This window comes from Salvelinus sp. IW2-2015, linkage group LG30, assembly GCF_002910315.2.
Source record: "Salvelinus sp. IW2-2015 linkage group LG30, ASM291031v2, whole genome shotgun sequence".
Lineage (NCBI taxonomy): Eukaryota > Metazoa > Chordata > Actinopteri > Salmoniformes > Salmonidae > Salvelinus > Salvelinus sp. IW2-2015.
Genome location: NC_036869.1, coordinates 25630006 through 25642498, shown reverse-complemented (window position 1 = coordinate 25642498; position 12493 = coordinate 25630006). Strand labels below are relative to the sequence as shown.

At 40.8% G+C, this 12493-nt stretch overlaps 1 protein-coding gene across 1 annotated transcript in view; it reads right to left on the bottom strand.

Moving 5' to 3' along the window:
- The window catches only part of LOC111955276 (probable ATP-dependent RNA helicase ddx6), a 51855-nt gene that overhangs the window by 14972 nt on the left and 24390 nt on the right, over positions 1-12493 (bottom strand). Inside the window, exons 10-13 of the mRNA XM_023975455.2 lie at positions 9854-9970; positions 8648-8711; positions 4659-4760; positions 4317-4538 (exon numbers count right to left, since the gene is read on the bottom strand). Of these exons, the coding sequence (XP_023831223.1) occupies positions 4330-4538; positions 4659-4760; positions 8648-8711; positions 9854-9970 (492 nt within the window). The 3' untranslated portion in view covers positions 4317-4329. The remainder of the gene's footprint in view (positions 1-4316; positions 4539-4658; positions 4761-8647; positions 8712-9853; positions 9971-12493) is intronic.

The following is a 12493-nucleotide window of genomic DNA, read 5'->3' as shown; positions in this document are numbered from 1 at the left end:
TTTCTTAATATTTAAAAAAATATATTTTTTAAGTATTCAAGCAATTTACTATGAGACACGAAATTGAGCATGCATCCTGTTTCCATTTATCATCTCATCCTTGAGATGTTTCTACAACTTAATTGGAGTCCACCTGTGGTAAATTCAATTGATTGGACATGATTTGGAAAGGCACACACCTTTCAGACACCCCACAGTTGACAGTGCATGTCAGAGCAAAAACCAAGGAATGAGGTGGAAGGAATTGTCCGTAGACCTCCTAAACAGGATTGTGTCGAGGCACAGATCTGGGGAAGGGTACCAAAAACTGTCTGCAGCATTGAAGGTCCAAGTACACAGTGGCCTCCATCATTCTTAAATGGAAGTAGTTTGGAACCACCAAGCTGGCCGTCTAGCCAAACTGAGCAATCGGGGGAGAAGGGCCTTGGTCAGGGAGGTGACCGAGAACCCGATGGTAACGGACAGAGCGCCAGAGTTCCTCTGTAGAAATGGGAGAACCTTCCAGGACGACAACCATCTCTGCAGCACTCCACCAATCAGGCCTTTATGGTAGAGTGGCCAGACGGAAGCCACTCCTCAGTAAAAGGCACATGACAGCCCGCTTGGAGTTTGCCAAAAGGCACCTAAAGGACTCTGACCATGAGAAACAAGATGCTCTGGTCTGATGAAACCAAGATTGAAGTCTTTGGCCTGAATGCCAAGTGTTACGTCTAGAGGAAACCTGGCACCATCCCTACAGAAAGCATGGTGGTGGCAGAATAATGCTGTGGGGATGTTTTTCCAGCAGCAAGGACTGTGAGACTAGTCAGGCTTGAGGGAAAGATGAACAGAGCAAAGTAAAAGAGATCCTTGATGAAAACCTGCTCCCTCCAGAGCGCTCAGGACCTCAGACTGGGACGAAGGTTCACCTTCCAACAGGACAACGACCCTAAGCACACAGCCAAGACAACACAGGAGTGGCTTCGGGACCAGACTGAATGTCAGAGCCCAGACTTTAACCCGATCGAACATCTCTGGAGAGACCTGAAAATAGCTGTGCAGCGACACTCCCCATCCAACCTGACAGAGGTTGAGAGGATCTGCAGAGAAGAATGGGAGACACTCCCCAAATTTTTTTATTTGATTTATTTATCCGTTATTTTACCAGGTAAGTTGACTGAGAACACGTTCTCATTTGCAGCAACGACCTGGGGAATAGTTACAGGGGAGAGGAGGGGGATGAATGAGCCAATTGTAAACTGGGGATTATTAGGTGACCGTGATGGTTGAGGGCCAGATTGGGAATTTAGCCAGGACACCGGGGTTAACACCCCTACTCTTACGATAAGTGCCATGGGATCTTTAATGACCTCAGAGAGTCAGGACACCCGTTTAACGTCCCATCCGAAAGACAGCACCCTACACAGAGCAGTGTCCCCAATCACTGCCCTGGGGCATTGGGATCTTTGTTTAGACCAGATGAAAGAGTGCCTCCTACTGGCCCTCCAACACCACTTCCAGCAGCATCTGGTCTCCCATCCAGGGCCTGACCAGAACCAACCCTGCTTAGCTTCAGAAGCAAGCCAGCAGTGGTATGCAGGGTGATATGCATGCTGGCTAAATATAGGTGTGCCAAGCTTGTAGTGTCATACCCAAGAAGACTCGAGGCTGTAATCACTGCCAAATGTGCCTCAACAAAGTTCTGAGTTTGTGCTTTTACATTTAAAACAAAAATACCTTTTAGAATAAGGCTGTAATGTAACAAAATTTGGAAAAAGTGAAGGTGTTTGGACACACCTCATTTAAGGGTTTTTCATTATTTTCTACATTGTAGAATAATAGTGAAGAAATCAAAACTATGAAATAACACTTATAGAATCATGTAGTAACAAAAAAGAGTGTTAAATCAATATACAAAGTAGCCACCCTTTGTCTTGATGACAGCTTTGCATTCTCTCAACCAACTTCATGAGGTAGTCACCTGGAATGCATTTCAATTAACAGGTGTGGCTTGTTAAGTTAAATAGTGGAATTTATTTCATTCTTAATGCGTTTGAGCCAGTCAGTTGTGTTGTGACAAGGTAGGGTTGGTGTACAGAAGACAGCCCTATTTGGTAAGACCAAAGTCCTTACTTTGGCAAGAACAGCTCAAATGAGCAAAGAGAAACGACAGTCCAACATAACGTTAAGACAATACAGAACATGTCAAGAACTTTGAAAGTGCCATCGCATAAACCATCAAGCGCTATGATGGAACTGGCTCATGAGGGCCGCCACAGGAAAGGAAGAGCCAGCGTTACCTCTGACAACAACAGTAGGCTTGATTTCCAACAATGACGAGACAGCCTACAGGAAGGAAGTGAGAGTGTGGTGCCAGATAAATAACCTCTCACTCAACGTCAACAAAACAAAGGACCTGATCGTGGACTTCAGGAAACAGCAGAGGGAGCACCCCCCTATCCACATCGACGGGAGCGCAGTGGATAAGGTGGAAAGCTTCTAGTTCCTCGGTGTATAAATCACCGACAAACTGAAATGGTCCACCCACACAGACAGCGTGGTGAAGAAGGCGCAACAGCTCCTCCTCAACCTCAGGAGGCTGAAGAAATTTGGCTTGACACCTAAAACCCTCAAACTTTTACAGATGCACAATTGAGAGCATCCTGTATCACCACCTGGTACGGAAGCTGCTCTGCCCACAACCGCAGGGCTCTCCAGAAGGTGGTGCGATCTGCCCAACGCATCACCGGGGCAAACTACCTGCCCTCCAGGACACCTACAGCACCCGATGTCACAGGAAGGCCAAAAAGATCAAAGACAACCACCCGAGCCACTGCCTGTTCTCATCCAGAAGGAAAAGTCAGTACAGGTGCATCAAAGCTGGGACAGAGAGACTGAAAAACAGCTTTTATCTCAAGGCCATCAGACTGTTAAACAGCCATCACCAGCACAGAGGGACTGCTGCCCCATACACATAGACTTGAAATCACTGGCCACTTTAATAGTAGAACACTAGTCACATTAATAAGATTTACATATGTTGTATTACTCATCTCATATGTATATACTGTATTCTATTCTGCTGTATCTTAGTCTATGCTGCTCTGACATTGCTCGTCTAAAGTATTTATATATTCTTAATTCCATTACTTCAGATTTGTGTGTTTTGTTAGATATTACTGCACTGTTGGAGCTAGAAACACAAGCATTTCACTACAACCGCAGTAACATCTGCTACACACGTATGTTGCCAATAAAATTTGATTTGCAGAGGATAAGTTCATTAGAGTTAACAGTCTCAGAAATTGCAGCCCAAATGAACGCTTCAGAGTTCAAGTAACTGACAACTCAACATCAACTGTTCAGAGGAGACTGCGTGAATCAGGCCTTCATGGTTTAATTACCTCAAAGAAACCACTACTAAAAGACATCAAAAAGGAGAAGAGACTTGCTTGGGCCAAGAAACACGTGCAATGGACATTAGACCGGTGGAAATTTGTCCTTTGGTCTGGAGTTCAAATGAGAGATTTTTGGTTTGAACCGCCGTGTCTTTGAGAGAGGCAGAGTAGGTGAACGGATGATCTTCGCATGTGTGGTTCCCACCGTGACGCATGGAAGTGGTGGTGTGATGGTGCTTTGCTGGTGACACTGTCAGTGATTTATTTAGAATTCAAAGCACACTTAAGCAGCATGGCTACCACAGGATTCTGCAGTGATACGCCATCCCATCTGGTTTGCGCTAAGTGGGACTATCATTTGTTTTTCAACAGGACAATGACACAACACACCTCCAGGCTGTGTAAGGGCTATTTGACCAAGAAGGAGAGTGATGGAGTGCTGCATCAGATGACCTGGCCTCCACAATCACCTGACCTCAACCAAATTGAGATGGTTTGGAATGAGTTGGACCGCAGAGTGAAGGAAAAGCAGCCAACAAGTGCTTAGCATATGTGGGAACTCCTTCAAGACTATTGGAAAAGCATTCCTCATGAAGCTGGTTGAGAATGCCAAGAGTGTGCAAAGTTGTCATGAAGGCAAAGGGTGGCTACTTTGAAGAAAATAAAATATATTTTGTTTTGTTTAACACTTTTGGTTACTACATGATTCCATGTGTTATTTCATAGTTTTAATGTCTTCACTATTATTCTACAATGTAGAAAATAGTGAAAATAAAGAAAACCCCTTGAATGAGTAGGTGTGTCCAAACTTTGGACTGGTACTATATATAAATAAAAAATATATACAAATAAAAGACTGCCTATATAAACAATAAAGTACTGGGTCCAACTAGTCTTCTGAGGAATTTGCCATATTGCATATTAGAGGGAATGACTCACCAGTTGAGGAGTTCTAGGGCTCCACCTTTTGGCGGCCTGTCTCCTTCAGCTCCTCCTCGCAATTGGGGTTGGTGGCGTGGAATTCTGCCACGTACAGGCTCTTGTCGATGCTGCCAGGGATAGGCTTGATGTCGGTGACCAACTGGTCCTCGATGGACTTCAGATTGAAGCGGTCTTCAGAGGTGATCAGGTTGATGGCCAGGCCCAGGTGGCCAAACCTCCCTGAGAGACAATATCACAGAGGGATGGAATGAACATGTGGCCAGGTTCTCAAAACAGAACAGATTTGATAGAAAGCATTGCCATAATACCAAAAGAAGCACATAAAAAAGGTTTCCATACCTGATCGTCCGATGCGATGCAGGTATGTCTCAGCATTCTTGGGGAAGTCGAAGTTGATGACGACATTGACGGCCTGGATGTCAATACCTCTAGTGAAGAGATCTGTTTCAAACAGTAAACCATAAAACAGTTTAATCAACTGTACTACATACCCATGTAAAATCTGATATAACCAAACAAAATTCAGAAATATTCATATGGATGTGCAATATGCAGTATTTGCTCAGCCATTTCCTGGTTGCAAAAAAATATACAATTGTTTGCCTAGGGCTGGTGAGACATAGCCAAAATATATCACAGTATATAAAAAATAAGTGATGGCATTATGTTTTTGATTGACAAAAGTTCTACATTTGTTTGATGAGTAGCCCGTGACCCTACCTCGCTCTGGATTAGGGTTAAGAGCTTCTGCTAAATGACTAAAATGCTAAATAATTAGAATATAGTGGGAACTTCGAACACTATTGTTTGACATGACAACGAATGAAAATATCAGGTGGAGTTATTGTGACAGGGTAGGAACCGAAGTGTTAATAAGTGTTTCCTAGGGGACCCTATAATCTTTAGCTACATTGAATGTTCTCTTAACTACTTCATGTAGCCAGCCAGCTAACTAGCGATTAGCGGCTCGCAGATGTAAGAAACAAACTAAGTGTAATTATAGAATACTAGTGGATTTATATTAAGAAGCAAAGTGAGAACAGCATCGTTGTGATCAACAATGTTGCATGTGCTGCATTGACCATGCAGACTGAAATTAAGTGTCTCGTGGTCAAGAAACAACAAATGCGCTCCTTGAGTGACTGGGCGGGATAGATCTGTGTGGAAAGCGGCATAGATAGAGACGACTCAAGTAGTGGAGTAAACAATTWAAAAAATTACACACGGCGTATCACTTATAACCTCTTGACGCTAGGGGTCAGATTTTTTTTTTTAAATAACATTCCCTAGGTAAACGGACTATTTCTCAGGTCCAGATCGTAGAATATGCATATAATTTACAGATTAGGATAGAAAACACTCCAAAGTTTCCAAAACTGTCAAAATATTGTCTGTGAGTATAACAAAACTGATTCTGCAGGCAAAAACCTGAGAAAATCTAACCCGTGTTTCCTTGCCCGTCTTTCTTCCATTTAAAGGGGTATCAACCAGATTCCTTTTCCAATGGCTTCCTCGGGCTGTGACCAGGCTTTAGACATAGTTTCAGGCTTTTATTTTGAAAAATGAGCGAGATTTTTCAAAACTAGTCAGGTGTCATCTGATAAGTTCCTGCGCGCGAGAGGGGTAGCTCTCCATTTTCTTTCTCTCTTTTATTGAATATGTTACGGTCCAGTTGAATTATTATCGATTATGTTTGTTAAAAACAACGTGAGGATTGATTATAAAAAACATTTGACATGTTTCTACGACCATTACGGATACTTTTTGGAATTTTCGTTGAACGGAACGAGGCTTTGGTTTTCTGAACATAACGCGCAACCCAAATGGCGTTTTTTTGTTATAAAAGTAATATTTATCGAACAAAAATAACATTTGTTGTGTAACTGGGAGTCTCGTGAGTGCAAACATCCGAAGATTATCAAAGGTAAGCGATTAATTGTATTGCTTTTCTGACTTTCGTGACCATGCTAATTTGGGGCTAGATGTTGTAGCATTGATTGATACACTCACAAAAGCTTGGATTGCTTTCACTGCAAAGCATATTTTCAAAATATTTTCAAAACATTCAAATACTGTTACAGAACGTAAAAATCGAAATACAGTATACCGCCAAGTTCACCTAATTTTGTAGAGAATCATTGTACCATCTAAACCGCTGTGAAATATCTTTCCAATAACAAAAAATATTGTATTTTCAGCTGGTGCACAAAACCGAAAGTAATTTTATTTTTATTTTTACGGGAAGCATAGAAATAGCACACATACACCAGATCTACCGCTTCAGACTCAATGAAAGTCACATTTCTGAATTTGGTCGGGTCGCTCATTGGTATAAAACCACTGTGCAACTTCACATGCATCCCAATCAATGACGACTAGCGTGGGCCAATTTCGATTGTAGATTCTCAATTTATAATAAAAAAATGAAGTTAGTTCCGGGAAGTATTCTAAAGGGTGATTATTAGGTTGCATAAACATGATTAGTGCTTCCCCTTCAAATCAGTTATAGAAAATAAATAGAGGATAGGTTGCTGCTAGGGATGTGGCTGTCACCAAATTGTCAGCCAGTGATTGTCATGCAAATAAAACTGGTCTCACGGTAATTGACCGTGAATTAACATACACACATTTAGCATCTCCTGGCTTCCTAAATCCATGTTATATCGCCTACACCTTCACAATAAATACATTATTTTAGACAGGTCTAAAGAAGCATATTATTTTTTTTGTTGTCTATTTCTGAAGAACAGAATAGCATACTTTGAGTTGTCCTTATGTTAGGTCCTGATGTGGCTATGGGCTACATTTAGCAGACAAGATTTGCTTAGAATTATTATTATCATTATTTTATAGTATGAAGAATACAATTGAACGAAAATGAATAAAATAGAAAGGATATTCTCTCCACAAACGATTTGAGGGAGTGCCCACATGCGGCTATTCTGTGTTGAGCGGTTAACAAAGAAATAGGTATTCCTATATGGTTAATTTAGAGTTATTCATCTAACTTTATTTCTACAAATGTTGGGCTATATATGTTTGGATTTTTAATACATTGTAAGGCTGCATGCTGCGACTAAAAAGTAGCTTGAAAGGCATGAGCTCTGCTTAGTTTTTTTTGCACAGGCTGCACACACTACATCAGATCACTCATTCACAATTTGACAAGCACTTGATATTGCCTAGAATTTCACGGCGGCATCCCGTCGGTGGCTGTAACGCACCCTAAAAAAAAATCCATGCCTTTGCGGCCATTGTGCACCTCCCCCTGAGTGATGCGCGCTCCATCACGTGATCGGGTCTTTCTCACAGGCCACAAGTGGAGAGACACATTAGAGATGCAACTGCGCGCATCCATATCCAATTCCAAGGTGCATATTGAAGATATTGGAAGAACTGTCCACATTTACTTGTCTGCCAACAATATGAGTAGGCCTAACTAACAGCAAAAGCACTAGCCTATGTCAATCTAGGAACTGGGTTCTACAGTTTGAACCCCTGCTGTCTCTGGCTCCACACCAACCCCGCTAGATGTGTGAAAGTGTATAAGCTAATGATCCATCATGTATGACATTCCTGGGAGTGTGTAAAATTATATGTTGTATTACCATATCATTTTTGTCTGTCCTCTATAGTTATGTACTTGAAAATGTATCAATTGACCAATTCAGCACATTTTGGCAGACTTGATACAAAATATTGTCCGGTTTTGCAATGCTTCATTGAATCAATCTGAAAATGTACACATACTGCTGCCATCTAGTGGCCAAAATCGAAATGTCACCTAAACTACAATATATTATGGCCTTTCAAAGATGGAACAAAAAATAAATAGAAAACGCATGTTTTTGTGTTTGTATTATATTTTACCAGATCTAATGTGTTATATTCTCCTACATTAATTTTACATTTCCACAAACTTCCAAGCGTTTCCTTTCAAATGGTATCAAGAATATGCATATCCTTGCTTCAGGTCCTGAGCTACAGGCAGTTAGATATGGGTATGTCAAAAAAGGGTCCGATCCCTAAGAAGTTTTTTTGGCCACTTTAGTTAGGACACAAAATAATATATATGCCTTGGCTACTTGAGGTAGCTGACTGATTCGAAAAAGTCACAAAAAACAGCATTATTTCTTATGCTGGGCATCATTTACAAGTGATGATATGATTCACAAGTGATAGGCTAATATTGTCACCCATCAGACTTGTCAGACTAGTTTTTCTAGACACAATGGTGCTCCCAAATTAATATTCCAGGTCGCACAGCTAAATATTTAGGAGCATATGTGACCAAAATGGTCGCACTTTAGAGCCCTGTGGACACGTACCAGTGCAGACAAGATTTCTGCAGAGTCCATTTCTGAAGTCGTGGAACACACGATTTCTGTACTCCTGTGAGGATTAAAAGAACACTGCATGAGAGCACTGAACACAACCTCAGAATTGCATATTTTCTCATGGCTCCCATACATTGACTAGCACAAACTCATATATTCCCCATATTTCTGTCCAAAGGTCGTCTCCTCTTTGGTCAGATTTTTCTCTTGTAGGACAATAAATACAAATCTGTTCTTCATTAAATCTGGTATGGTTTGTAGACCATAATAATAAAATCAGGAGTTGGAACCGGTTCAGGGAACAGAACAGAAAATTCTTAAAGGAACAGAATCAGAACCACAAATGAAAGTGATCTATACAGTTCCGGAACAGAACCGTTATTTTTAAAAGCATGGGAACCGGTTAATAACATTTTTTACGTTCAGGGCAAGTCCCACAATAAAACAAAGCCCACTCTGTCACTCAAATGTATTCCAGTGTCTGCCTGCCAGAAAATCTTTGCCAGTGTGTGCAGGCAGCCTGCCCCTCAGAAGCATAGTCTAGTAGCCTACTGACATTACAAGCATGATTCAGAAGATATATTTTTAATTAAAGATTGAATTAACCTTTTCAATGCTAGTTAAGAATACTGCAGTGATCATGTTTCACATTGGATTTATTAACTACAGTAAGACATGTTTTTATTTTAATTCTGTTGCCGCTCTGCACACACTTCAAAAGACATACCATAGCTTCTATGAAGGAACTTTGAATAAGTTATAATTCTGTGGGCCTAATTCAGATGCATGTCATAAGATGCACAGCACTTCAAGCAAAGCCTCCTCCACCCTCGCTCGACCTGGCAGATTTCAGCCGCATCCTTCACTCGTCTGTCCAATGCATGTAAATAGCTTGCCTGCTCCATAGCAAGCTGATCTATCTACATTGATTAAATTACTTCACCAATGTCGAGCAAAAAAAGAAATTAAATTTTAGAAGTTTAAAAAAGGAAAGATAAGCCGTTACTCTTTTGAGGATTAAATGGGTTCAGAACGTTATTTTGCTGGTCGGAACAGTGGAACAAAAAAGTTATATTCAGAACAAAACGATTGGAAAATAATTTTGGTTCCAACCCCTGATAACGTTTCCCCTCCTTTTAAAAAGTGGCCGCAGATTTTCCTCTTGTAGGACAATAAGCGTGAATCTAAATCGATGACCTGCATCATCTTGGCGTGGATGTAGAAGCAGGAGTAGCCCAGCTGGGTGATCTTCTTAGCCAGCAGCTCAACTCTCTGGGTGGAGTTACAGAAGATGATGGACTGATTGATCTGCAACTGAGAAAGGAAATGTTAAAACTAACAAACATTCAGAGATGTACTTCATATAGCACTTTTCATTATAATGAGAATCTCAAAGCCTTAAACAAAAATAAATACGGGGTTCTGGCAGGTCTTAGGCAATGGTTTAACATTTCTGAAGTGGGGTTAACAGATCAGTGGCTGCGGTTCCAACTTTTCCCGGACATTGCAAAGAGATTGGCCTTTCGGCAATCTCAACGTTCAATATGCGCAGGATTTACCGCAGAGTTGCTCATTGGAAATAAGATTAATATGTTCCATGACAACATTTGGCCCTCAAAAATAGAATGTAAAAAACTCAAATGTAGCTTTTAGCTAGGCAAGTTTTTTGTATTTTGAGACTTAAAATCAAAACTAAGACATTTTGTGGTTGGAATTGCAGTTTGTATTTAGTGTGAGAATTTAGACATGAGATAGCAACTTGACAGACTGTTTCGTCTGGACAAACAAAAAAAGTTCCAATATTTACATAATCAAATCCTCTGTTCTCCTTAAACTCATTATAGAATATTCATATTTGAAAATGGCAGGAAGGCCAGTCTCTTTGGCACATGACATGGAGTGGATTAGCTAAAGAGACTGGTTCCCAGGCTAGTAAAGAACAGGCTACCCTGGCAAATGGTGCTTGTTGATTAAAGTTAGATCAAGTGTCTGCAAGATCACAACAGTATTCCTACATAACAGCAACAAATATAAAAGAATAAGGTTACAGTAAGACATACACCACTGCATCTCTCATGTGGCCAAAACTCAACAGTGCGCGCCACTAAGCAAAATACATAGGTAGGCTATGCTAGTTTGTTAACACTATCTGCTTTAAAATTCACTCACTGTACACCATTCAAAACACTGGTCGCCTACTTTGACACACTGTATAACTCAAGGATATCTAAATCAGCAGTCTGCAACCTTTTCTAGCATGAGATATTTTTTGAAAAAATAAAAAAATAGTCAGCTACTATTTTCTTCCTAGCCATTACATAGGCACATTATTCTCTTCCCCAGGTCCTTAGTGTACAAGAGAAAGTAGTGCACTGTTCTGCCAATATACAAAGTCAAATAATGGGAAATAAAACAAAGGGGGGGCATTTGATATTTAACTCAAACTATATTGCTGTATTTTGTTTAAATGTATTTTTGTTTTTCACTCTCAATAACAATTGTTGATAGAGAAACATTGGATGTTTTGAGTCCTCGTCAATGCTGAAATTACATCAAAGACAATTTATTTATAGGTCTGGAAGAGAAATAACACATTTTGATTGAAGTGTAAATCCCCTTTAATTGCCCATCTAGCAAGTGAGGAATGTGCCATCTAATGTGCCGGTCCGGCGATGGTTCTGTAGTACTGCTTCTCATTTCATGGCAAAGTTTGAAAATAACAAATAGATACAAATGATAAAAACTTACTCATGGTATACTTCTGCCATGTAAGCTTACTTTGCAATTAACGTTTAATTGAGAAGGTTTGGGGGAAAGTATTATATTTTTGGCCCCGGAACAACAGAGAAAGAGTACAAGTACATTCGTGTCTAGTTTGAGGAACAGATGCCTCACAAGTCCTCAACTGGCAGCTTTAATAAATAGTACCCGCAAAACACAAGTCTTAACGTCAACAGTGAAGAAGCAACTCCGGGATGCTGGCCTTCTAGGCAAAGTTCCTCTGTCCAGTGTCTGTGTTCTTTTCCCCATCTTAATCTCTTATTTTTATTGGCCAGTCAGAGCTTTTTCTTTGCAACTCTGCCTAGAAAGCCAGCATCCCAGAGACGTCCCTTCACTGTTGACATTGAGACTGGTGTTTTGCGGGTACTATTTAATGAAGCTGCCAGTTGAGGACTAGTGAGGCGTCTGTTTCTCAAACTAGACACTAATGTACTTGTCCTCTTGCTCAGTTGTGCACCGGGGCCTCACACTCCACTCACAACTCGATGAAATCTGCACTCTTGCGCAGACATTTAGAAGCAAAACATGCCGATTTGAAAAATAAGGCACGGGAGTTTGATTGAGAATTAAGACGACTTAATGAGTAGTAAGACACGTATAAAAGCAACAGATACCATTAATAACAAGGGGCTAGAAGCGGTGCGCTACCGATTGGCTAGGACAGGAAAGCCCCATACTATTGTGGAGGACTTAATTCTTCCTGCTGCTGCAGATACGGCTGGGACAATGCTGGGGGAAAAGGTAAAAAATAATAATAATGATACAGAATGCCTTCATCAAACACTTTCACTGCGCATCAGTGATAACTGTAAATGTAAATAACGCAGGAGATGTTTCGAAACAATTACTGCGTCGCCATCAAGCCAGTAAATTCTATGCGCTACAGCTGGATGAGTCAGACGTGGTGGGCCTGGCACAGCTCCTGGTATATGTTCGTTATGTTTATAGGGGGGGGTCAATTAAGAAAGACATCCTCTTCTGCAAACCATTGAAAACCAGGACAACAGGAGAGGATATTTTTTTACTGGACAGCTTTGTGACATCAAATGGACTTTG